This window comes from Heterocephalus glaber, unplaced genomic scaffold (genome assembly GCF_053883595.1).
Source record: "Heterocephalus glaber isolate CG9 unplaced genomic scaffold, H.glaber_assembly_v1.0 deba00001719, whole genome shotgun sequence".
Lineage (NCBI taxonomy): Eukaryota > Metazoa > Chordata > Mammalia > Rodentia > Bathyergidae > Heterocephalus > Heterocephalus glaber.
In genome coordinates this window covers 954,755-979,667 of record NW_028258432.1, presented here as the reverse complement: position 1 = coordinate 979,667, position 24,913 = coordinate 954,755, and the positions used below count along the sequence as shown (strand labels likewise).

The window sequence follows — 24,913 nt, the reverse complement described above, 5'->3', positions numbered from 1 at the left end:
GAAATTTAGATCCAGGATAACAGGTTCCAGAGGTCTTGTTCTGAATCACAGAGGATATAAATGATACCATTTAAAATTAAATACATTCATCTTTATATAAAGCTTTATAAAGCATTGTCCTAACTTTCCAGTAAATTATTTTCTGTTTTTTGGGCAGTGCTGAGGTTCAAACCCAGGGCCTCTCACATACTGGGCAACTGCTCTACACTGAACTACATCATCTCTCTCTCTCTCCTTTTTTTTTTTTTTTTTTTTGAGACATGGTCTTGCTAAGTTGCCCAGGCAGACCTTGAAATTGCAATCCTCCTGCTTCAGCCTTCCAAATAGCTGGGATTACAGGTGCAGGCCACCACTACCAGTTTGCTGTAATCAGTTTTAAATAATTTCCTGGATAGTCTCTTTGGGCATGGCTATTTTAACACTAAATAAGGCATGGACTTTCCACTTTTCTTTTCCTTCTGCTGAATGATACACAGAGATTTCCAAGGCCATGACTTCTAAAGCCCTGTTTAAATAGAGTGTTGCTTATGTATAAAAGTAAAGTGGTCCTAATGGCATTCAAGAGAGTAGCTTTTGCAGTGCTGGGGATTGAACTCATGGCCTCCCATGCTAGGTAGGCACCCTACTCTTGGGCTCCACCCCTTCCCCAACAGAATCTCTGAGTTCTTTGGTGAGGGCTCACGCAGCCCTGCTCCCCACGTCTGGTCCCAAGTCTGTATAGCCCGCTTTTGCCCATAGGAAGCCCCCAGAACTGGCTTTCTCTCTCTTCTCACATGGAAAGAAGTGCCCGTGCTGTGACAGATGGAGCCTCAGAAACATTCTGAGACCTGCTCCTACTTGCAGGTCATTATCCTGAGCTTTACCAGCTCTGTTTGAAACCTGGCTCTGGCCCTCGCAGCTGTGTACCAACCTCTGCACTTCAATTCCTCATCTTCTATCTGCTTCAGAGTCATTGTAAGAAGGAATGATTTCATGCATTTGGAAATTAGCTCAGAATAGCTGCTAGTTATGCCGCTACTGTTATTTTAGAATTGTTGCTCATTCTATCTTTAGTTATGTTTCAAATAAGACACTGATTTCCTGGCTTCAAATACTTTTGTTTTGTTTATTTGTTTTATTTTGGTACTGTGGATTGAACCCAGGGCCTTCAGACTGAGCTACATCCCCAACTCTTTTAAAATTTGGAGTCTCATTAGGCTGCTAAATTGTCCATGCTGGGCTTGTACCTGTGATCTTCCTGCCTCTGCCTCATAGAGTTTGCAGATTACAGGAGTACCAACAGGCCAGGCTCCCCTGGTTTGAAATTTTACATAATACATTTTTGTTAATTGCCTGTATAGCTAACCACAACTTTTAGTGGCTCATTATCCACAAAGAAGATGTCTGCAACTCAAACAGCTGCTCATTAATTCCAAGTTCTATATAAACCGAGATGAGTAGACAATCCCTGGTAATTTCCTTACACATGGTTATTCTCTTTTTATACAGTCATGCATTGCATAATGATATTTTGATCAAGAAGGGACCACATACATGGTGATGGTCTCCTAAGATTATAGTGGAGCTGACAATTCATATTACCTACTATTTTTACTGTACCTTTTCTATATTCAGATACATTTAGATACACAAATAACATTGTATCATAAGTATCTGCAGTACTCAGTATGGTAACAGGTTATACAAATTTGTAGCTTAGGAGCAACTGGCTATACCACCTATAAATGATACCAGTAGTGGGCTGAGCCTTCTAGGCTCGTGCAAGTTCACTCTGTGATGTGTGCACAATAATGAAACCACCTAACAACACCTTCTTCAAAGGCATCCCCAATTTTAAGCAATGCATGACTGTATGTTCTTATGCCCAGCTTGAGAGTCTGGGGAAAATCGCATCTGCACTAGGGCCTTGGGCTATGAACTGCTGTTTGTCAGGATACAAGGAGGGTGGAGATGGTTGCCTATTGGCCACCCCTGAAATGGTGGGAGAAATGAGGTGAGGGTGGCCATTTTCTTCCTGCACAGTGGGTGGACAGGAGGGCTCTACCAATGGATCAGGGCGTGGGACAGGAAAACAGTGTGACCAGTCATCCGAGAGACTCGTCTTCCTCAAGGGAAACCCTTCCTCACATCATCAGACTGAACTGTCCTACCGCTGTGCAGTATAAAATGCATGCACTTTGGACTCCAAGAATTTTCCTTATCTATAAATTGGGATTCATTGGTCCTACCTCATAGCCTTGTTGTGAGAATTAAGTGAGAAATGTAGGTAAAGTGCCTGATACACACAACTGTCCTTTGATATACTCAGGAGATTGGCTCCAGGACTCTTGAGGATATCAAAATTCAAGTCCCTTATACTAAATAACATAGTGTTTGCATGGAATCTATGCCCATCTTCCCATAATCTTTCAGCCACCTTTAGATGACTTACACCATCTAATACAATGTTGATGCTAGGCAAACAGTTGTTACAATGTATTGTTCAGGGAATAATGATAAGAAAAAAGTCTGTACGTATTTTGTGCAGATACTATTATTTTGTTTCCAGATATTTTTGATCCACATTTGGTAGCATCTATGAATGTGGAATTGGAGGGTAGAGAGGCCCAACTGTACTCAGTGAGCAATAGATATTAGTTCTTCACACTTCCCCCACCTCTCATTTCTCCTTCGTCATGTGATTGGTGCTCTTCACTTGTACAAAAGTTACCTGGTGGTGGCGGCGGCGGTGTGGTGTGTGTTTGTGCGTATTTTAATATGTATGGATCATTCATAGGAGAAGCAGGCCACGAAAAACTCTTTACCTTTTTCACCTTCTACCCTGCTTCAGGGGAAGAAAGGGGGCCAAAGGAAGCTCGACCTGGGTTTACCGGACCCTCAGGCCCTGTATCCCCCTGTGAACTAATTCTAAGGCCAGGAATCATTCAAATTATGAGCTAATCAGTGGATATGTGCAGGAAGAAGAGTTTTAGTGACAAAAGAGGTTGCCAGTTGTGAAGAAAAACTCACCTGAAATTTATTGGTAGAGTTAAATGGAATTTCAGCCACTTTGCGGTTTCTTTTTCTAATTTCCATCACATCACCCAAAATGACCTCAGAAAATTTCAAAAGAGCAGTTTCTGAGGCATCTCCAACCACGACTTTCTGGAAATCAAAAGATATAAATATTTGCAGCACATAATCTGGTTCCTTTGTGTTGTTTTCAATTAACTAACATGCATCTCCTGACAAAATGTACTATCTCGTTAAAGACACAATGTTGTCACTTGACCACCAGTGCCTGAATCAGGACCATGGTGAGAGTGTAAATCAATGTGGTCACCTACCAGCTCAAATAAGTGAGAGCTATAAAAGGACACAGTTCCCTATCTCTGAATTTAGACAGGACCCACCTAGGAAAGGGGCTGAAGGAAGTCTTCTAGAAACCAGAGTAAGATGAATAGAGGCATGCAGGGTTCCATTATGAGTGCTGGAAATGGAGGGGATGTGGAGATGTGGTAGGTTTGGAGATCCCTAATAGGTGGGCTGGGTCTAGACTCAAGAAGCAAAAAATAGAGAATCACAAGGTATTTCTGAGAAAAACTGGAGATATAATCAGCAGTTCTGGAAAATTAAGGGAGGAATAAGCCAGAATCAAGGAGGCCAGTAAAGAGATTGCTTCTTCAGTACCTTAGTTGCAAGGTATTGGTGATAATACAAATGTAAAATTATGCATATTTTGAAGCAAGAATGATAGGACTTGGCTCACTGATAGATATCAGGAAAGGAGGACAAAGATGACTTCCAAAAGCATTGGCTAGATGACAAGTGCAATGCCTATGTCATAGAAAACTGAAAAATTTGGGTCAAGGTACTGACCGGAAGCCAGGCTGGGCACGGTCAGAAGGTGACAAGTGTCACCTGTTGAGAGGCTCTGCAGTGGAACTTTCAAGACGAGACACATGGCTTGCTGTTGGTCTACACTGGGGTTTAGGCGAGAAGTCAGAACTGGGCCTAAAATGTGAAAGGCACTGACAGAGAAGCGACTTGCCAGGAGTGTCAATGAGTTTCCTGATAGGGAAAGAAAAACAAGCACACAAAAAATGTAAGAAAGAGGAAAGATCAGTGAAAAAATAGTTGGCAACTGGAGGAGTCTGGAGAATGGATTCAGAGTCTTACTGAGATGTAGAAGAAGAGAGAGAAGGGGAGGGAGGAAGCGGAAAGAAGCGTGGGAGGGGAGACAGGGAAGAAGAGGCAGCAGGGAAGGAGGAGCAGGTGGTGGGAAGCTTATTTAGGGCACAGTGTTTCAGGACTTAGAAGAGCCCCATCTACTGCTGTACCTTAGTCAAGAGGGACATGTGCTAACATGGTTTCATCCAGTTTCATTTTAAACTTCAGAGAATGAGACTTGTAATAAACTTTGATTATACCCACTTGGCTGGAAGGTAACTTAAAGGCACATTTATTTTCTGGAATGAGATAGAATTTTCAAAAGAATCTAAATCAGTGTTCTGAGATCTTGGGCCAGGTGTGGTGGTACACTTCTGTAATCCCAGCACTCAGGAGACTGAGGCAGGGTCACCATGAGTTTGAGGCCCACATGAATTACATTGGTGACTTCAAGGCCAGCCTGAATGACATAGTGACAGCCTGTCTCAAAAAACAGACAAACCAACCCCATATTCTAAGATCAGCTAAGCATCTTTGTGATTTCTCAAAGGCAGCTGGAGTGAAGAAAACCTTCCGCATGCACTTGAGTCACACTGCTCTTACTAGTATAAATTTTCCACTGTAGGAGAGATTAAATCACTCAAGTGGAACACAGAGTGACCCATGCTCGCTGTGATATAAGGCCAAGCAACTCAGTAGATTTACCTTCATGATAGGGATGTTTTCTTGTCCTGGCCTGAACTCCGCTCGGTTACACAGTGCTATTATCTTGGATAAAGAGGCCCAGGTTCCAGAGCTTTGGTCAAAGGCTTGGTCTGGAGTGGATGGAAAGAACAGTGGCTGCTATGGGTGCTGGGCTGCCACACCCATGTCACCCTCCACGTGATGCACTGCCACTTGGCCAGGCTTCGGGCCAGAATGAAGGCTCCAGAAAACTCACTCAATTGGTTTTCACTGGTGTCAGCCATGAAGATCTGATTGTCGAACCACAGATGCGCCACGGTCATCCTGTTCTGGGTCAGAGTCCCAGTCTTGTCCGAGCAGATGATGGAGGTAGAGCCAAGGGTCTCTACTGCCTCCAGGTTCTTCACCAGGCAGTTCTTCTTGGCCATCCGCTTTGCTGTCAGTGACAGGGTCACCTGAGCAGAGAGAGGACAGGGCTCAGGGATGGCCATTCTGAACTCAGGTTTCATCACACAGAAACTGCTGAGGTTAATTGTGATTGAATTTTAGGAACGATCTGCAATAGTTTTAGGTCAGAGGTATTGTTGGGAATGCACCAAGGCTTGCCCCATGACCAAAAAGCCACCAAACACCCTAAAAGCCACAATCTTTTAAAGTATGAGACACTTTTAATTCTTTCATTCTTTGAAGAAAAAGTCCTGAGGGACCAATGGGTGGCAGACAGGCCTGGTGGCTGCAGTTGATGCTAATGTGTAATTTGGAAAGGAGGCTGGGGAGCTGGAGTGTCCCTCAGAGGTAGGGAGCTTGCCTGGCACACAAGAGACCCTGCGGTGAGAAGGGAAGGGAGAGAACACACTAGCTGGGGCCTCCCTGCCCTTGCCAGTCATGAACATGAATGCATAAGCGGCCTGGACTGGTATATGCCAAAGAGGTTGTGCCCAGGCACCCATGTGCGTGCGTGCATGCGTGTGTGTGTGTGTGTGTGTGTGTGTGTGTGTGTGTGTGTGAGAGAGAGAGAGAGAGAGAGAGAGAGAGAGAGAGAGAGAGAGAGAGAACACTGAGATTGGGGATTGGACCCAGGGCTGCACCCCTAGTTCCTGTTTTTTCTGAGACAGGGTCTCACTAAGTTCCTCAGGTGGGACTCAAACTTGCAATCCTCTTGCCTCAGCCTTTCAGTATTCTGGGATTATAGGCCACTATACTTAGCTTTTTTTTTTTTCTAAGTAGAAATGTGAGCCAGGTGTGGCGGTGCACACCTGCAATCCCAGAACTCTGGAAGGCTGAGGCAGGAGGATCACAAATTTGAGCCCAGCCCAGCCCTTAGTGACTTAGAGAGGCCCCATCTCCAAATCAAATATAAAAATGGGCTGGGGATGTAGCGCAAGGCAAAGATCCGAGGCTCAATCTCTAGCGCCGAAACAAACAAACAAACAAGTGGGGAAGACATTAGGTTTCTAGAAAAATACGTAAATAGTGGCACGAGCCCACGTTCTCTAGATCTTCAGGGAGCAAAGTAATCTCTTTGAATTGCACATAGAGCTCTGGAAAATGTAAAGTTTTCAAGGACAACACATTTAAATGTTAAAAATATCAGTTTCTTTTGTCAAGGCCTCTAAGACTCAGTGTCCTCAGAATGTCACATGGTGGCCCTGGGGGGACCTGTAGATGGAGACTTAGGCTTTGCCGGTGGGCACCTCCCCAGCAGCAGTGGTTGGTGCTAGCAGTGTGGGGTGCAGGGGGCCTAGCAGAACGGACTCACAGTGACAGTGGCCAGGAGGCCCTCAGGCACATTGGCCACAATGATGCCAATGAGGAAGATGATGGAGTCCAGGACCTGGTACTTCAAGGACACGGCGATGATGAAGAAAAGGAGGCCGACGGAGACGGCCACGCCTGCCACAATGTGGACAAAGTGCTCGATCTCAGTGGCAATGGGCGTCTTCTCACTTCCCACCCCTGAGGCCAAGGAGGCGATGCGGCCAATGACGGTTCTGTCCCCCGTGTTGATGACCACGCCGGTCGCAGTGCCTAGAAGGAAGGAGACCTTTTACTCTACGGGCCCTGCCCATAGCCCTCTCTGCAGGGTCGCACGATGGGTTAGCTTGTGACAGTACAAACGCCAACATCAGTACTCTGAACCCTCAGTTCTATGTTTCCTACGGCAAAAGCTTTGTACCAAGGGATGCGTCAGGCAGAAACGCCAGGCCCCAGAAGGAGAAGCAGTCCAAGTGGGGCGTGTGGTCCTGAGAACCCGTCGACCTTACCTTCCAGACAGGTTGTGGAGTAGAAGCCAATGTTCTTCGTTTCCAGGGGATTTTCATGGGTAAACTCAGCTGAGCGAGGCTGGGGCTCAGATTCCCCAGTTAGAGAGGAATTATCCACCTGGGGGACATTTTGAAACAGTCCAAAAGCAGGCACTTGTTCTCTGCCTCTCCCACTGGGCTTGGGAAAGAAAAGCATGCCCGCCAGCTCTGAGGGGATCCTCAGGGTGGATATCCCTGAGGCTCACCTTGCACCCCTGGGAAGACAGCAGCCTGATGTCTGCAGGGATCTGGTCTCCTCCTTTGATCTCCACAATGTCCCCCACCACAAGCTGCTCTGCAGGGATGACCTTCTTTTCTGAGTCACGAATGACAAGAGCTTCCTGTGGAAAAGCACAGAATTGAGGGGCGAAGGACTGCTATTGGTGGTGACCCTATAGCTGTCAGAATGAGACTGAACACTGTTTCACCTGAGGCCTGAGGACTCCGAGGACTGTTTTTTTTCTTGAGCTTTGTTCTTGAATGAGAAAAGGCTGCGGTCATGTGAACATGGCCAAGTGAGGGTGCTGGGCCTCAAGGGTGAGCCTCTCAGCTATGTCCAAGAGAAATACCAAGGGTCGGTCCACAGGATCTTTTGACGAGGTGTGAAGGACTTTAATGAGGTGGTGTCCTGCTTTTTAGCACAACAGCAGATACCTTTTCCACTCAGCCTCCAGCTTTGGGTCAGGGCCAGGGTGACTCCCTGCCTAAAAGGGGTTCCTGGGGAAGAGGGGACAACTGGGTCCCCTGGGAGCATTCTGAGATACATGAGCTGAAGCAAAAGCAGCCACAAATAAAAGCCATGGGTAGCTCTCCCTGGAGAGCTGGTGAAGTAACATTCTAGAACCACCTGAATTGACTGTCGAAATGGTCCAGGAGACGCTATGCAATGACTAAGTTCTGTTCTGCTTTTCCTTTGACTGAGACTTGGTTCTCACTTCATTTAATTGTCTTAAACCCTGAGAGGAACTAAGGTTCTGAGAGAGGAGGTAACTTGCCTAAGATATCCCAGACAGCAAAGGGAGGGGATCAGGGTGCTTCCTCACCTGGAATTCACACAGGGACCACAGGAAGAGTGGCTGCTACTCACCTGGGGGATCATCTTACTGAAGCTGGCCATGATGTTGGTACTTTTGGCCTCTTGATAATAAGCAAAGATCCCTGTTAGAATTACAACCAGGGCAAGCACCACACCCAAGTACACCTGTGTGAGGAGGAGAGGCGACAGTTAGAAACAGGGATATCTTTAGCATCCTTAATCCAAAATTCCAAAATCTGAAATGCTCCAAAATCTGAAACTTTTTGAGTTCCAACAAAATGCCAAGGTGGGAAATTCCACACCTGACCTCATGTCAAAACACAGACACTAAAAATTATTACAAAAACTTACCTTCAGGGTGTGAATAAGGCATGTAGGAAATGTAAACAAATTTTGTGTCTACACTGAGGTGCCATCCCCCAAATATCTCATTGTGTCTATGCAAATACTCCAAAACAATACACAGTCTGAGCTTGTGAACACTTCTAGGCCGTCATGTCCCTTGGAAGTCACTCCTTACCTGTCCCCAGCCTGCCCCACTGATGTGACCTATCTCCAGGGATGTCAACACAGTTCCTTTTCATCAGTGGCCTCATACAACACAAGACCTTTTGCATCTGGCTTCTTTCTCTTAGCATGGGGCTGGACAACTCAATGTAGTGGGTTTGACATTCAGGTTAGTTGCCTTTTCTGGTAAAGGAAGAGGCTAGCTTTGTGGGGAGAAAGCCTCAAAATACTTCACATGCATGTAGATTATTTTTCCCATAGGAACTCAGGGAGTTTTGCCTGTCTTAAAATTTATGCTCATATTGCTTCTGAAGCATTGAAAAGTCAGGTAGTATTTGTTTGACAATGGGGAGGATTATGATTTTGTCATCTCCTGCAGTGACTGATGGGTACCAGCATCTTGCCTCTGGCCCAGCACTGTGCCCACTGATGGCTGGAAGGTGGCTTACACTGTCAAGAGATGCAGATTTATCGTTGACATACTGAATCCCATACGCAATCCAGCACAGGACAGCTCCTATCCACAGAAGTATGGAAAAGCCCCCCACCATCTGCTTGAGGAATTTGATAATTTCTGGAGTCTGCTTCGGAGGACTGAGGGTATTGGGCCCATCTCGAGCCAGGTGCTCAGCAGCTCTAGCACTGGAGAGACCCTGAAAAAGCCAAGAAAAACACATACATAGAAACAAACAGTAATTAGTTTCTGGTACCTGGTTACTCCATGGATGTACATCCAAATCAGTGTTCAGACACCGCAGCACCCCAGGAGTCTACTCTGCTTCTTCCGGTTGTAATTCATGGATCTCTCTGTGTATAGTTTCAGCCTCTCGAAGGCCACCCAAATAGGATAGAGTGGACATTACACTTCCCTACACATCTGCCTCCTTAAGGCCAGGGTTACTGTCTCCCTTTGTCCTTCATTGCCAATCAGTGTGAACTACATGGTAAGTACTTTTGTTAACTTGAAAACAGATGGACATTCAGATGTCAAGACAGGCAAACTTTTGAAATTGAACTTGGATCTGAATTCACAGAAAGAAGTAATACTTCTGTGGTGGGGGAGTCTGTAAGATGAGGGCTCTCATATGGTTACTTGGGGTCCTCACTTTCTAACACAGCCTCCTCAGTTTTCTGATAAGAAGAACCCCCTTGACCACTGTACTTCCTGAAGACAGGGAGGAAGTGCCTGTATCCTTGTAGGGACACCACAGCTCCCCAGTGGCCACAGGCAAAGGATTTTCTATGTCCTGGCATCTGTCCGGCTTGAAAAGAGCTTGGCTCAGGCCGTGGTTCAGGTACAATGGCTCTGGGAGGCTAAGTGGCCCTGTCTCAGGATCCAGACTGCAGTCCATGGGTAGCCTTACAGGTTTAGTTGAAGGTCTCTCATCCTAAAGGTGCCTTTCCCACACACCGAAGTGTACCGCCTTCTCATTTGCAGGGCCAGGAGGCTTCTCTCCCTATTCCCCAGTTCTCTGATGACTTACTGTGATGATGTTTGTGCCATATTTCTGTTCTAGCTCCTCACTGGTGAGTTTGTGATCATCCTGAAATCCAGGAAGGGAAGGAGAACAGAATGGATTAGGTCATTCCAAAAGATTCAACCCCCACTCTTACTGCCCTGGAAACTGGGAGAGGCACTAAACATGGGATGGGGCAGAAAATGTGAAGAAGAGGAGAAAAAGGACCCTGCTGCCAGTGGCTATGCAACAAGGGAAGATGCTGTGGGACAGCCTTGTCCTGGTCATGGCTGCCCTAAGAGTTTGCACTGCACTTGCCACTGGCGCGGAGTGAGCTGTCCTTAGCCTTATGAACAAAGCAATGCCTACTACCTCACCCCGCTCTCCAGCATGTGCAAGTCCTGGCATCCTTATTGGCCAGGTACTAGCAGCTGGATAATTAATTCAGACCTGGATCCTGGAACTGGCTGAGGGTGATGATTGAACCCAAAGTACACCCAGTTCCTATGTTTGGGCAGCAGCTCCCTCCCTGAGGGTCTCTGGAAGAAGCATGACCCCTCTTAAGAATTCCAGTCATATGGCAGGGGGTATCACAATCCCCAACTTGCAACTATACTACAAAGCTACTGTGATAAAAACAGCATGGTCCTGGCAAAGAAACAGACTTGAGGACCAGTGGAACAGATTAGAAGATGCAGAAAAAACGCCAGACACACTCAGCCATCTCATCTTTGACAAAGGAGCCAAACACCCTCACTGGAGGAAAGATAGCCTCTTTAATAAATGGTGCTGGAAAAATTGGGCTTCAACTTGCCAAAGATTAAAACTAGACCTGTATCTCTCACCATGCACTAAACTAAAATCAAAATGGATTAAAGATCTAAATATTAAAATAGAAACTCTGAACCAGTTGGAACAGAGGTTAGGTAGAACCCTTGAAGACATCAGTGTAGGAAAAGATTTTATGAACAAAACCTCAGTTGCCCATGAACTAGCACAAACAATCAACAAGTGGGATCTCTTCTTATTAAAAGGCTTCTGCACAGCAAGAGAAACCACCAGCAGTGTGAAGAGACAACTCACAATGTGGGAAAAAATCTTCACCTGCTCTTCCTCAGACAAAGGTCTACTATCTCGAATCTATAAAGAACTTAAAAAGATCAGACCTCCCAAATTTAAAGACCCAATCCAAAAATGGGCATCTGAAATGAACAGACATTTCTCAGACAAAGAAGTAGAAATAGCAAATAAATACATGAAAAAATGTTCAACATCACCGGTCATTCAAGAGATGCAAATGAAAACAACGCTGAGATTCCACCTCACTCCAGAAAGAATGGCTGCTATCATGAAATCAACCAATAACAAATGCTGGCGGGGCTGTGGGGAAAGAGGAACCCTGCTCCACTGCTGGTGGGAGTGTAGACTGGTGCAAGCACTGTGGAAATCAGTATGGAGATACCTCAAAGAACTAGGACTGGAAGTCCCATTTGACCCTGCTATTCCACTGCTGGGGATCTTCCCCAAAGAATTAAAAGAATCATACCCAGTGATATATGTGCACCCATGTTCATAGCGGCGCAGTTTGTAATAGCTAAAACTTGGAAACAGCCCAAATGCCCATCAACTGGAGACTGGATCAAGAAAATGTGGTTTTTTAAAATAAAATGGAATACTACTCAGCCATAAAAAATGAGAAATTAGAGACATTTATAGCTAAGTGGATGCACATTGAGGCAATACTCTTAAGTGAAATAAATAGGACACACATGTGTAAATACTGAATAGTTTCTCTAGTGTGACAAACTGAAAGTGTAAATAAGGACTAAATGCATAATAGGTAATGTGAAATAGGAAGAAAAGGGGCAAAGGGGAAGGAAGTGGGAGGGCTAGGGGAAAGGATAGAAGGGAATGGGATGAATATGAGAAAATGGAAAAATAGGAACAAAAGCTTTGTAAATAAGGAGGACTGGAGGGGTTGAAGGGAGGGCTGGGCAAGGGTGAAAAATAAGAACCAAGAGAGACTATGTAAAGGTGCAAATTTCCAATGATGAATGTCATTATATTGTCTACCTAAAATGTACCAATTACTAGAATGAATAATCGATAATGCAAAATAGGAAGAAAAGGTCCAAAGGGGTAGGGGTAGTGGGAGGGTCAGGGGAAAGGAAAGAAGGGAAAGGAAAAATGCTGAGAAATGGAAAAAATGGAAATAAAGTCTTTGTAAATAGGGAAGGGTGGAGGGTGTGAAGGGAGGGCTAGGAATGGGGAAAGAATAAGAACCAAGATGCACTATGTAAAGGTACAATTCCCAATGAGAAATGTAATTGTGTTGTATACCTACAATGTACCAATGAAAGAATTAAAAAAAAAAAAAAAAAAAAGAATTCCAGTCATGAAATTCAAGCAGTTTACTGGTTAGAGAAGCCCCTCAGATTAAAAACTTCCCAATAAGCAAACACCAGTGTGGCCCACACTGGCTGATTTTACTAGCCTTGAAGGACTGAAGCAGAGGTTCTCACCCATGGCACTACTGATATTCCAGACCAATAATTCTTGGTTTTGGGGTCTCCACTTCCTACCACACTGTCTCTGGGTTGCGATAACCGAAAGCATTCCTAGATGTCCCCTAGGTGAGGCAAGGGAAGAGTCTCTCTCTCCTCTCCCTCTGAGAACCTCTGGGCTGCAGAACTGGAAGTCTCTTCTTGTAGGAGAAAACTCAGGGGAAGTTGTCCTCAGCCCCTAGCAAGCCCAACACCCAGGATTATTTAAACCCTGATTATCTGAAACAGAGATTTATCCTGTGACTGCTACCAGAGCCATGTATTTCAAGAATATGCAGAAAAGTTTCATGTTGCATTAAGATCAGGTCTTGCGATAAAAGAGACTTTATTATTTTGCTTCCAGCTCTCTTCTCAGCCTATGCTGCTTTGCTCATTTAGCCATTCCACCAACATCAATTGAATGTGATATTGGCAGGGATCCAGAGGGCTAAGACAGAATTCTGTGCAGAGTATAATGTAATGAGTTTGCACAGATACAACAGTGGATTATCTGTCTTCTTTTCTTTTTTTGGTATCGGGGATCAAACTCAGCACCTGTGCTTGCAAGGCAGGCAGCAGAACCACTGGGCTAAATCCCTGGCCCAACAGTGGATTATCAAAGAGATTGTTTGCATGGCTGGAACTCCAACTTTGTAAAGTCCCTGCAGCGAGGTCCCTGAAGCCTGGGTGTCGGAGACAGGGGAAAGGGTGAGGTGAGGCGGTGCACATGTCGGGTGCCTTCTGCTGTTCAGAACTGGAATAGCACAAGGCCAAACCCAAAGTGGCAGATGTGATGTACAGATATTCAGAGATACACAGATCTACAGATCAACGAGATATAAAGTGATATACCGAGTGGAGATACACAGAGAAGGCAGGGATAATTTTAGTGACCAAGGGTCTAATTTGCCCAAAGGTCAGGGTATAAAAACATTCAAGTACCATGTGACAAAGTATAGGATTCTTGTAAGAAGCTTGAGAAAGATGAGGGAAAGCAAGACGTTCTTTTATCAGCCACAAAGCAGGAAAATGCTTTGGCTAATACTACGGAAATGTTTCGTCTGTACAGTCGTATCCATCTTCACAGAGTGCTCAAAGGAGAGAGGGTCTCGTCACCATCAACAGGCATTTGATGGGACAGGTACATAAGCAGCAGTTTCAGAGAAGACCAGATAGGCCTTCAATCTAAAGTGCTAGAGTTACATGAGAAATGGTACTATTTATTACCTGCTGTGTTCTTTGTCCTGCTACATCTCAGCTAACCCTCTTAACAGCCCTAAGAGATGAAGTCTACTTCCAATTCCTGTTCCTTGAAATAGGAAACAGAGTGTTAAGCACACTGAAATTTGATTAAATTCAAGCTAGTCAATCTTCAGGGCTGTTTTTGTTTTTGTTTTTGTAAATGTTCTAAATGTCTTATCAGAATACAAGTGAATGAATGTAAAGCAAGTGCTACTCTGTGTAATCAGCTTTCCAGGAATCCTAAACAGCTCTGGGTTGCAGCATTTCTTAGCAGACCCAAATTTCAGGGGCAAGGCCAGCTTGCCGAATCCTGGATATCAAACAATCAGCCATCCGGCCCCAGCAAGTGAAATGACTGCGTTAGCCCAGCAGCCTCCCAGAGATCACAGGGCTCTGAAGTCGGCCCTGGACTGCAGGGAGCTTCCAGCAGAGTCTCAGGCTCTCTGTAGACATTTCCCGGTGCCCCTTTGGCATTCACGAGATGAAATCTATCGCGGTTCCCATCCAGGTTGGGACTCTGGAATTGCAGGTAGCTTAAAGAACTCCCAAGTTCTTCCTTAATACTACTGCACTCTCACAAAATACAGCAATTACAAAATACTCATCTCACCTCTTCCCCTCACAGACTCTGCAAATTATTTATTTCCTATTTCACACGAAGATAATGACACTTTCATGCAGCCAGCTCACTTGCTCCATGAGTGGAATGAGACCTGAACTGAGCCGAGGGCTGTGGAACCCAAGCCCAGCATTCCTACCACTGAGCTCTCCCCTCGCAGGGCACACGCTCCTGAGCCTAGCAGGGCCAGCGGCTTTGGCTGTCCTCCTGAGAGGCTCCAGCTCGATTCATTTCACTTAGGAACAGAAAACTGGCAAATGGTTGCTTCTAGCTCCTTAAAGTGGCCAGGAGAGAGGAGAGGTCTGCACAGTGCCTGTGGGGATTGGAACCAGACTCTTCCCTCCCTGCTCTTCCCAGAGCACCTTTCAACCAGAACACAGGGACCCTAAAGAAAACTGGCAGATGGACAGATATTATCATTGCTCTCTTTTTGAAAAACCAGGAAACCAAACTTATGGGGATTCCAAACCCCAGACACTGCTTTCTTCCCTCCTAACAGGGAGGCTACAGGGGCAACCACCTTGGAACACTTGTGCCCGAAGACTACAGACCAGATCAAGTTCCCTTTTAAGCTCCTCTTTCTGATGACTCTTTTTGAGATCCAGGTCGTTGTACTTCTTGTCATCCTCCTGGTCTGTCTGCTTGGTGTCTTTTGTTCCATCCAGCTCCACAGAGTAAATTTCTAGTGTTTTCTGAAAGAGAAGCAGAGGTGAAACATTGCCCTGGTGGTTTTTCTGAGAGGAGTGGCTGTGCGCTCCCAGTGGGTGAGGACGCCCAGGGAGGAGCCCGCCCGCCCCCTCATGGACACCAGGAGAGGACACGGAAGGCCTGGGCTTGGGGACTTCCCCTCTGCCGCCTCTCCAGAGCCCTTTTAGTCCTCTCCTCCAGTGGGGACGCCCAGCTGGCTTGGCACTGACCTTCCCTCACCTCCGCAGGACCTGTCCGGGTGTGGGGGGGGTAGCACCAGGGTCTCCCAGGGCCCCTTCTCACAGGTCACGCCAACCCCGCCCCTGTTTCTTCGGGGAAGTGGCGTCCACTAAGCTTAAACCCTCAGTACCCAGCAGGGCAGGTTTTCTCGGCCATGGTGCATCCGTCGAACTCAGCAGAGCACCATCCCGAATCGGAGCCCGCAGGACAGGTGCTGCGGAGCTGGCCTGGCACCCCGGGGCCCCTGCCGCCTGTCTGGACTGGCTTCTCCGCGCAGCCGGCGGGGCGCCGGGGTGCTTGGCCCCGCCAGCTGCCTCTCATCCCCCTCCGGGCCCCCTCCCCGGCCCCGCTGCCCTCCCGGCGCGGGACCCCACGCACCCTGCTCATGCTGAGGCTGGCGGCCACCGGGCGGGCGGCGGGCTGCTGGGGGCGCGGGGCGCGCGGGGCTGCGGGCGCCGTCCCGTCCCGTCCCGTCCCGTCCGCTGTGGGGCGCACGGCCGGGGCTCCCGGGCGGCCGCGCAGAGCTGGAGGGAGCGGACCCAGCGCCTCCTCCACGTCGATCGGTCGATCGCCAGCGCCGGCCCGGGAGGCGGCCTCCGCCTTAAATGCCCCGCGCCCCGCCCACGTCCCCGCCGCGCCGGACTCCCCGCGACGCCCCGGGGTGGTGACCCGAGGGCACGTCCGCGACGTCCGACCGGGGTGGGCGCCCCCGGAGTCCCCGCCAGAAGGCGCTGGCTCCAGGGGCGCGGCGCCAGGACCGAGCTTTGGGGAAACCCACACCCACTTTTCTTATGAAAATGTAATTTTCACACAAACAAAAGAAATGTATAAACTATGTAAGCGAGACAGCGAGTGCACGCCAAAGACGTGTCCTGACCGTGAAAACCAAGATCCCGGGAGAGGGGATTTGGATAGGCAAATGCGGGCCTCAGAGAGATCTAGAAAGTGATCCGGGGTTCGGGCAATTTTGGAGGGAGAAGGGGAAACCCTGGGAGGAGGTAGGGGGACCACTCGGTGAGGTGACAGGGCCCGGGGAGCAGGCGGCGGGAACCAGATGACGTCCCCTGCCCCACCTCCCTGGAGACCTCTGTTTTCCACAGTGCCGCGCTGCAAGTCTTTCCCTCCTTTCTTCCTTCTGCTCTCCCTCCTTCCAAATCCCCAAAGGGCAAAATTGAAGTCTGGGGTCCATCTGCTGTGACGCAGGAAGGACACTGCAAGTCACCTTTTAGCTAAACCCTAAGAGCTAGGAAGCCTCCGGGGGCTCTCTGAGGCGGAGGTAGACTGAGCAGATTCTTGGGGGGGGGGGGGGCTCACAATCAGATCCAGGCTTGGTAACAGACTCTGGGGAGCTTTTTGTTCTCTTCCCTGTCTCCTCTTCCTGGGGAGAACACTCTTCAAAGCATAGGTTTGCAGGTGGGAGTAAGGAAATACTGAAGTTGTATGAAATAGTTGTTCCATGATTTGCTGGGAATCCCTGAGGACACTTTGCAGGCAGAGGTGGCTTGGGCTCACTTTTGTCTGGCTTCACCTTTGGGACAGAGACTACAGAAGCAGGAGCCCAGAGAGGTGTCCCTGAGCCCAAGCCCTGTGTACACTTCAAGAGCAAACCTGCTGCTTGACTCCAGGTGAGGAGAGTGTTCCTAGTGGGCGGGGAGGGCGCAGCTTCACACATTAGTGATTAGAATAGCTCCCTTTGGCAAAGATGGCTGTTACATCTGTTGGTGTGAAGGGTGGAAAAGACCACCAAATGAGACAATTTTCATCACTGGGTTCTCTGACACCTTCTGGGTGCTGCAGAGTTTGGGTCCTCCACAGTTCCCAGGCAGCCCTTGGTGCCATCAGGTATCCTGTAATGTTGACTTCTACCAAAGAAGAAAAATGGGGCTGCTAGGCAACCTGCCCTGCCTCAAGAAGAATGTTGGCCGGTGTGTGTGATGTAGGCACTAGGAGCAGCCCTGCCATGTAGAACCAGGAACTGGATTTCCCTTGGACACTGACTCCACTCTGTTTGGCCCCAGATTCCTCACTCATGCTGTTCCAGGCAGTGAACTCTGAGCTCCACCAGTTCCAGTTGCACATCTGGGGTTGGCTATGCTGGAGGACAGCCTACATAACGCAGCAGAAGCTTCTGCTTGAGCCTTCTTTCCTCTTCCCAAAGAAGCCATCTGTGCCAAGGATCTCTTCTATGACTGTTCTTTTTCTTTCCTTTTATTCTTTTCGTGGTGTTGAAGATTGAACACAATGGGCAAGTGTCTACCAGTGAACTACACCCTTTCTTCTTATGACTTTTTATTGACAGATACTCCATGTCTGGAGCAATTGCCATGATATAACAATTCCTAGATCATTTAGGTCAATTCTTACCCCACTGCTATGGTTTGGATTTGAAATGTCTCATTAAGCTCATGTGTTGGAGGCTTGTCCCTCAATGCAGCAGTGTTCGGAGGCGGTAGAGACTTTGGGTGGAGCCCATAGCCTAGCTGAAGGAAGGAAGCACTTGGGGACAGGTCCTTGAAGAGTGTATTTTGTCCCTGGCTCCTTCCTCCCTCTTTCTCTTTCTTTATTTCCTGGATGCCTTGAGGTGAGCGGCTTTGGTCTACTTTGTGTTCCTGGCCATGATACTCTGTCTCACTACAGTTCTCAACACAAGGGAGACAGCCAGCCATGGACTGAAGCCCTTGAAACTATGAGCTAAGACAAGTCTTTCTTCTTTTCAGGTTGGTTAGCTCAGGTATTTCTGTCACAGTGATGGAAAGCTAACTAATACACTTAATGTGTTTGAAGTTTAACTAGACATAGGGGATGAAAAAGTATCAATATTCTACCATCTTTTGCCCTTTAGGGGCTGAGCTTGAATTGGAGAGGCACAATTAGCAAAGAACAGGAAATGGTGGGAGGGAAAAGTACTTTAGTAGGAAGTGGTAGAGGCCAGTGGTGGCGAACCTTTTAGAGTTTTCAGTGATATGTGCCTGCCGCGGCACATGTGCCGTAGACTTGCCACCACTGATACAGGCTGCAAATGCATTAAGATTTTAAAGGAGAGAGACTTCTGGGAGGGAGGTATGGTCTGAGCATCTCCAGCAAAACTCGGGTTGCAATTTAATCCCCTTGTGAGGTATGAAGACATAAGACCAGGTGAGACTTTTAAGAGATGATAGGTCACAAGGGCTCTGCCCTCATGAATGGATTAATCCAGAGTGGGTCTGTTATTAGCACCACTTTGACTTTGTCTCTTGGACGTACCCCTTTTGCAGGACTTTCCAGAGTCCCCACCAGCAAGGTCCTCACCAGCTGCGGCCCCTCAACCTTGGACCTGTCAGCCTCCAGAACCATGAAAATAAAGCTTTATTATTTATAAATCACCCACTCTCCTACATTCTGGTATAAGAACAGAAGAGACTAAGGAAGATGATGTGATTTTTATTGCTAAGGATTATTTATCTGATTTTTTTCTATTACTTTACACCTTTGGAGAAAGTGGGAGAGGTAGAAAGGGAGCTAAGTTGGGCCTTGTCCTGGAGGACTTCCCTGAGAGGCCCTTCAGCTGCAGCACGCAGGATATAGAGAGCTGCCCACCAGTTTGCTGGCCATGAAGATCCAAAATGGCAGAGAAGAGGGCCCAGGTGACAATGGGAAGAGGAAGTTTCACTTCCTGCTTCACATCCGGACTGGCTGGTGCTTCTCCTGCCCACTTGCCCTCTCCCTGTGCCTGGATTCCTCTCCTACACACCAGAAAGTCCCCACCTAGAACATTCCCCACACACCTGTGTTCACCTATGGACCAAGCTGTGACTAGGCCGGCATTGCTCTGCCGACCAGGGCTGCCTAGAGCTGAAGTCAGAAACAAAACACCAGGCTGCAGCCTCACACGCCTCTGTTATTTCCTCATTTCTTCATGATAGGAAATCCCAGGATTGGCATCTGAACATCCTGCAGAAAGAAACCTGCTGTTCAGAAAGTGACTCATGTGCTGGCCAAGATCTTGCCCGGGGCTGGCAAAGACCATGAGCAGAGCGAGCAGTGGCGTTTTCAGAGGCAGTCAGAGCCCTTCAAGGGGCTCTAGTGGGACTGGTGGGTTCGCATGGGACACACTTTCTGTCCTTGTGGGCACAGCTCCCCCGAGATGTAGTTCTGCTGGGCACCTTAGGTTTCCTAGGGTCTCTTCTCTGTGACTTCAGGTGTGAATAAGGTGTTTTAAAATACAATTGCTTAATTTAAGGTGTACAACATGATGTTTTGATATACATAGTGAGTTACTATAGTCAACTAATTTTCTTGTAAGAGCCAAAAATCCACTCTTAGCAATTTCCAGTATGCAGTACCATAGTTCTAGTTCTCATGTTATACCTAAGTCTCTAGAAGAATTCATCCTACCTGTGACTTTGTACCCTTTGCCTTACATCTTCTTCTTCTTCTTCCTGCCTTCCATAATAAGATGCTTTTTCAGAAAATCACCATTTTCTTCCTATTTTTTTGGAGACTGGGTTGCACTGTGTTGCCCAGGCCGGTCCCAAACTCCTGGACTCTCATGACCCTCCCACCTCAGGTTCCCACCAACAGCGGAGAAGCACATGCCACGGCACCTAGCTTACCACTTTCCTTATAACAGCTGATTGAAAAAGAAAAAAGACTACATTCTGATGTGTTTTAAATTTTGGTTTTTAGTCTTAGGATAAAAACAGATTTTCTCCGCATATCTCATCCCCTCCTAACACACATTCTAACATATTAATACATATACAACATATACACATACAGATAGATAGATAGATAGATAGATAGATAGATAGATGCATAAAGGATATTATTCACCCAGGTGCATTTGCTAACTTGGCAGGAATGTGCCTCTTCTCATGAGTGATTCATACTCTTTCAGTCACTGGCTATCATACCCTCTAAAGTTGCAAGGCCCAAGCAAGTATACTCATATTTATTTATTCCTGGGTTATTAACTAGGGGCTTGTGGTACAAGTATAACACCACTCCAGGACGTGCCTCCACAAGAGATTTCAACCTAGTTGGGGAAGACCAGACAGATCCCTCTCTGGTTAGAATGTGAACACCACACTTCTCTGTGGCCGTGGTCCAGCACTGGGTGGCTGGGTGGGCAGGGCAGTCTGAGGGTTCTAGGGGAGCAAAGCAAGGAATGAGCTTCCGGCAAAGGAGGGATGGGTGCTTCTCAAAAGGCTCAAGTGCAGCTGGGTTTGCAGGCTGGGTAAGTCAAGGTGGGACTGCCTCCTGCCAAGAGGTCAGAGTGGGGGTAGGAATGAACAAGAGCTGAGCAGACAAGTTCCATAAGGGAGTGGCAAGAATCGAGCTGTCCCCATATCCCTGTGTTTTGGGAAGCTTTGAAGAATGAGAGTTGAATGAAGGAAATAGCAGTCTGGGGAAGGTGAGAGGGTCTATAATAAAAATCAAGATCCCTCTTGATGCTATGACTTAGTTAAGCTGGCTGTTGTTCCCATCTGCACCTAATTTCCGTGGGCTGCTTCCTGTCAGTGAGTAGATTTTGTAAATGAGGTGGGCAGCTGCTCTGCCCTATGGAAGCATCTCAATTCCTTTGAGACTATTTCATATATAATTGATTTGCTCTATCAAGAATCTTTGAGCTGATAATGTAGTTCAATAATGGAGTGTTTGCCTAGCATGTATAAGGCCCTGGGTTCAATTCCTACTGCCATTACCCCCCCCCCCCCGCCCAAATCTTTGAGACAAAACTAGAGAAAAGGCAAATGATAGTCTGATATCCACCCAATCTAAATTAGAGAAGATTATTAGGCGACTCCCCTCCCTCACTGCCTCTCTATAAATGTATATTTACCTAGTGTTTCCAGAGTGAACTGAGCTGTTCCAAGAGCCATGTGGGAAGAGGGGGCCTCTGGAATGAAAACATGTCACCAAAGACGTGGCCCACCTTGTCCACAAAGAAGAGCTCCAATCCAAGAGCAGTGGGGGCTATCACTTTTAAATGATGATGCAAGTTAATCAAGTAGAATTTGATGTCTTAGTTCTTTTTCCAGTGATGCTAACACAGTTGTGTTATCCCACCCTGTCCCTGGTTTCATGCTTGACATGTCTCTCATGAGATTTCAGGACAAGGTAGGTTTCTGGGTGCATTAGAAGAATGACCTTTTGGTGACCAGGTTCCATATGAACCAGGGACAGATAGCAATTACATCATTATCTTGGCTGTCATTTTCTTTGTCTCTGATTTATTTTAAATAATTTTCGGGCTGGGGATTTAGCTTAGTGGTTCCGGTGCCTGCCTCGAAAGCACAAGGACCCGAGTTTGATCCCTGGTACCAAAAAAAAAACAACTCTTGCCTTTAAATAATTTTCCATGATAATCACCATCTGAAGGTTACATGAAATAAGTTGGTCTAACTCTGTGAATGGATCTATCCTTCAATCAATGCTTCAAAATAACTGAAATCCACTCCTGAAACAGGGAAGAGAGAGAGAGAGAGAGAGAGAGAGAGAGAGAGAGAGAGAGAGAGAGAGGAACTCTAGGGCCGGACTGAGTTCTTGTTGACCCAAATGGACACAGGAGGGAGGGCCACACCACTGCCCAGTGAAGAGTTAAAAACTTGACTGGAGACTTCAGGCATTTTGTACACAAACCTGAGGAAATTAAAAACAAGTAAAGAGAATGAGAAACCTTGCTGTCAAGGACAACTGGGAGGGATCTGACAGCTGCCTGGCTGTAAATCCTACAGGGAAGTCCACCTGACAGCTGGTGGGTGGTGTAGGCCCCATTAGCACAGGTGGGGTGCACTGGACTGGCTCCTAGCATAAGTCTGGGTGCTGGGGAGGCAAGTAGTGGGAAAGGCCTCACTCAACCGCAGGACGTCCTGTTCAGGTCTGTGCAAGAGAAAACACGGGCACATTCACGGGCAGTCTCACGTAGCTGTCAAAATACCCCTCAGGAAAAAAAATCCCCTTAGGAAATAAAACTACACAACGTGTGTTCATTAACAGGTGGCCCACGTGATTACCAACCGGGAAAAAGGCAGAATCAGAAAAGTCGGACCAGCTGCCTTTGTGTGGAGCAGGGCTAACTGTAGAGGAGGAGTAGAAGTGGGATTTAAATATGAAGGCTTCAAGGATAGTAAAATACTAAGTATTTTGCTGAGGTTCTCTTCAGTTTCTTCTTAGACAAGAATTTGAATTAAAAGGCAAGATGGCAAGACTTAAATTAGCCCTGCAATAGGTTCAATTACATACGGCTGGACCTGGCAGATTCATTCCAGAGCCTCGGTAGGACTGGGATTCATCTAGGGCTAATGGCTCAGCTGTCACCCGTTTCTAGTCACCAGCAATTTGTTCAAGACCCTTGGCTTCTGGATTGGCTTTTTCATCCTCATTTCTCTTTCTTCCCTTTTGGGGTTGCCCCCCAAAAACACACAGGGCTGGGCTGGGGATTTAGCTCAGTGGTTCTGCTGCATGCCTCGAAAGTGCAAGGACCTGAGTTCGATCCCCGGTACCAAAAACAAAAGAAAAACAAAAAACCCTACAAAAAACACACAGGATGCTCTGTTGGAGCTGCAGTTCAGATAAACAGTGGATAATTTTTTAGTGTGTCTCAAGTGTTACAGATACACTTATACTTGCATTGCTTAACTGAAACGCACATTTAACTGGGTGTCTGGTATTTTTATTTGCTGATTCTGGCCACTCTCCTCCCTCTAGATGCTTTAGGTGTGAGTCCTTTACTGCTTGTCCTTTGGCAGGCACATCTGGGGACATTACCTAAGCTCCTGCAGGTTGCTAGGCCAACCAAGAAAAAACACATTCACCATACCTTTCCATCCCAGGAGCCCACAGGAGCTAGATTTGTCTAAGACTGTCATTTTGAATGAGTGTGGGAGGACAGTTTTTGTTGTTTGTTTTTTGTTTTTTAAATCAACTGTCACTTTGTTAAGTAGGTATTCAGACAGACCTGGGGGAAAGGAGATCCAAACAACACATTTTGTCAGTTATAGTTAAACAAAAATACAATAAAGACCTTGGTGTATAACACATTTATAATTACGTACTAGGTCTCAGACAAAAATATCTATACAACATAATAAAATCTTAGTTAGACATTATATACAGCTGCACCATGTGGTCAGCCAAAACGTCAGGGTCCTTTACTTTTATTTTTATTTATTATAATTCTATGTGTTTGTAATATGTAATAGCTGCCTTCATCTTGGGGAATTGGTACATATACATATTGCATCTTGATCATTAAGGTCATTGTTAAAAATTTTTTTATTTATTTATTTTTTGTGCTGGGGATTGAACTCGGGACCTTTCGCTTGCGAGGCAGGCGCCGGAACCACTGAGCTAAATCCCTGGGCCAAGGTCATTTATTTTTAAAATAAGACAACTGGACATGTAGTATTCCTGGTTGCTATGGCCATTGGTTCACTGATCACAAAAAAAGAAAATAAAAGTAACATTTTAAAATCTAGCCACAGTGTCCTAAAACCTAACTTAGATTAAAATTTTTTTCTGTAAATTTTAAAAGTATGTAAGCCAGATGTGGTGGCACATGTCAGTTAATCAGCACTCTGGGAGTCTAAGGAGGGGGCACTGCACGTTGGAGCCCAGCAGGGCAACTTAGTGAGACCCTGAATCAAAATAAAAAATTAAAAAAGGGCTGGAGATGTAACTCAGTGCAAAGGTCCTGGGTTCTAGCCCTAGTAGTAAAAAGAAAAGGTTAACCCCCCTGGGACAGTGGTACATGTACTTCAAGGAAAACACTGACCATTTAGAAAAAAACCAAGAAGACATTTTACAACAGTAACTTCTAAGATGAAATGTTAATAAGCATGATCACTATAAAAGCGAGATGATAATCACCCTAGTTCCTTAAGCTCAAGAGTCACTGTCCCATCTATGACAAAATCCAAACTACCACTCTGCAACTGCTGTCTTGGCTTCTGCCTGCCTTCTACAGTGAGGGGTACTTTCATCTTGCTCTGTTCTCACATTGTAATAAACGCTGCTTTTGCTTTTACAATGTGTGCTTTCCTGTGTCTTGACTGAATTCATTCATCGAGAACAGGACAGAAGATCTCTCTGCTAGTGACTTTAGACTGAAGATTCTTAGCAATAATCCAGAGACTTTTGGATCTGAGAACTGTGCTGTGGGAATTCAGTGCTGTCTCAAAACCAACGTTCAGTTGTTAGAGGTAACAGCAGAGGGCGCACATTCTACAACCGCGGGGCTTGGGACACACTGAGGAGATCCTTGCTGGTGAGGTCACCTTGTTACTCAGGCACCAGGTATTTATAGACCACCCCCAGAATACACAACCTCTTTCTTGCAGGATACTTCTTTTCTGACTGAGCAAAGGATAACTTGGGTGAAAGAGAAGCCTTGAGCAAGCAAACATAAACAAAAAGAAAATCAAGAAAATGAACAACAAAACACTCCAACAATAACCAGCATGAAA

General features: G+C 46.5%; 1 protein-coding gene across 2 annotated transcripts in view; it reads right to left on the bottom strand.

Annotated features, from left to right (window-relative positions):
* Positions 1 to 16,037, bottom strand: part of Atp12a (ATPase H+/K+ transporting non-gastric alpha2 subunit) — a 28,914-nt gene extending 12,877 nt beyond the window's left edge. The window contains exons 1-11 of one of the 2 annotated variants that reach the window (XM_021236397.2): positions 15,846 to 16,037; positions 15,092 to 15,232; positions 10,164 to 10,223; positions 9,129 to 9,332; positions 8,224 to 8,337; positions 7,343 to 7,477; positions 7,098 to 7,215; positions 6,593 to 6,861; positions 5,090 to 5,288; positions 4,855 to 4,964; positions 3,010 to 3,144 (exon numbers count right to left, since the gene is read on the bottom strand). In XM_021236397.2, coding sequence (XP_021092056.2) covers positions 3,010 to 3,144; positions 4,855 to 4,964; positions 5,090 to 5,288; positions 6,593 to 6,861; positions 7,098 to 7,215; positions 7,343 to 7,477; positions 8,224 to 8,337; positions 9,129 to 9,332; positions 10,164 to 10,223; positions 15,092 to 15,232; positions 15,846 to 15,854 — 1,494 coding nt within the window. In that variant the 5' untranslated portion in view covers positions 15,855 to 16,037. Of the gene's footprint in view, positions 1 to 3,009; positions 3,145 to 4,854; positions 4,965 to 5,089; positions 5,289 to 6,592; positions 6,862 to 7,097; positions 7,216 to 7,342; positions 7,478 to 8,223; positions 8,338 to 9,128; positions 9,333 to 10,163; positions 10,224 to 15,060; positions 15,233 to 15,845 lie in introns of those variants that run through there. The other variant, XM_021236398.2, reaches the window with a different exon arrangement.
* Between the last annotated feature and the right edge of the window lie 8,876 nt (positions 16,038 to 24,913).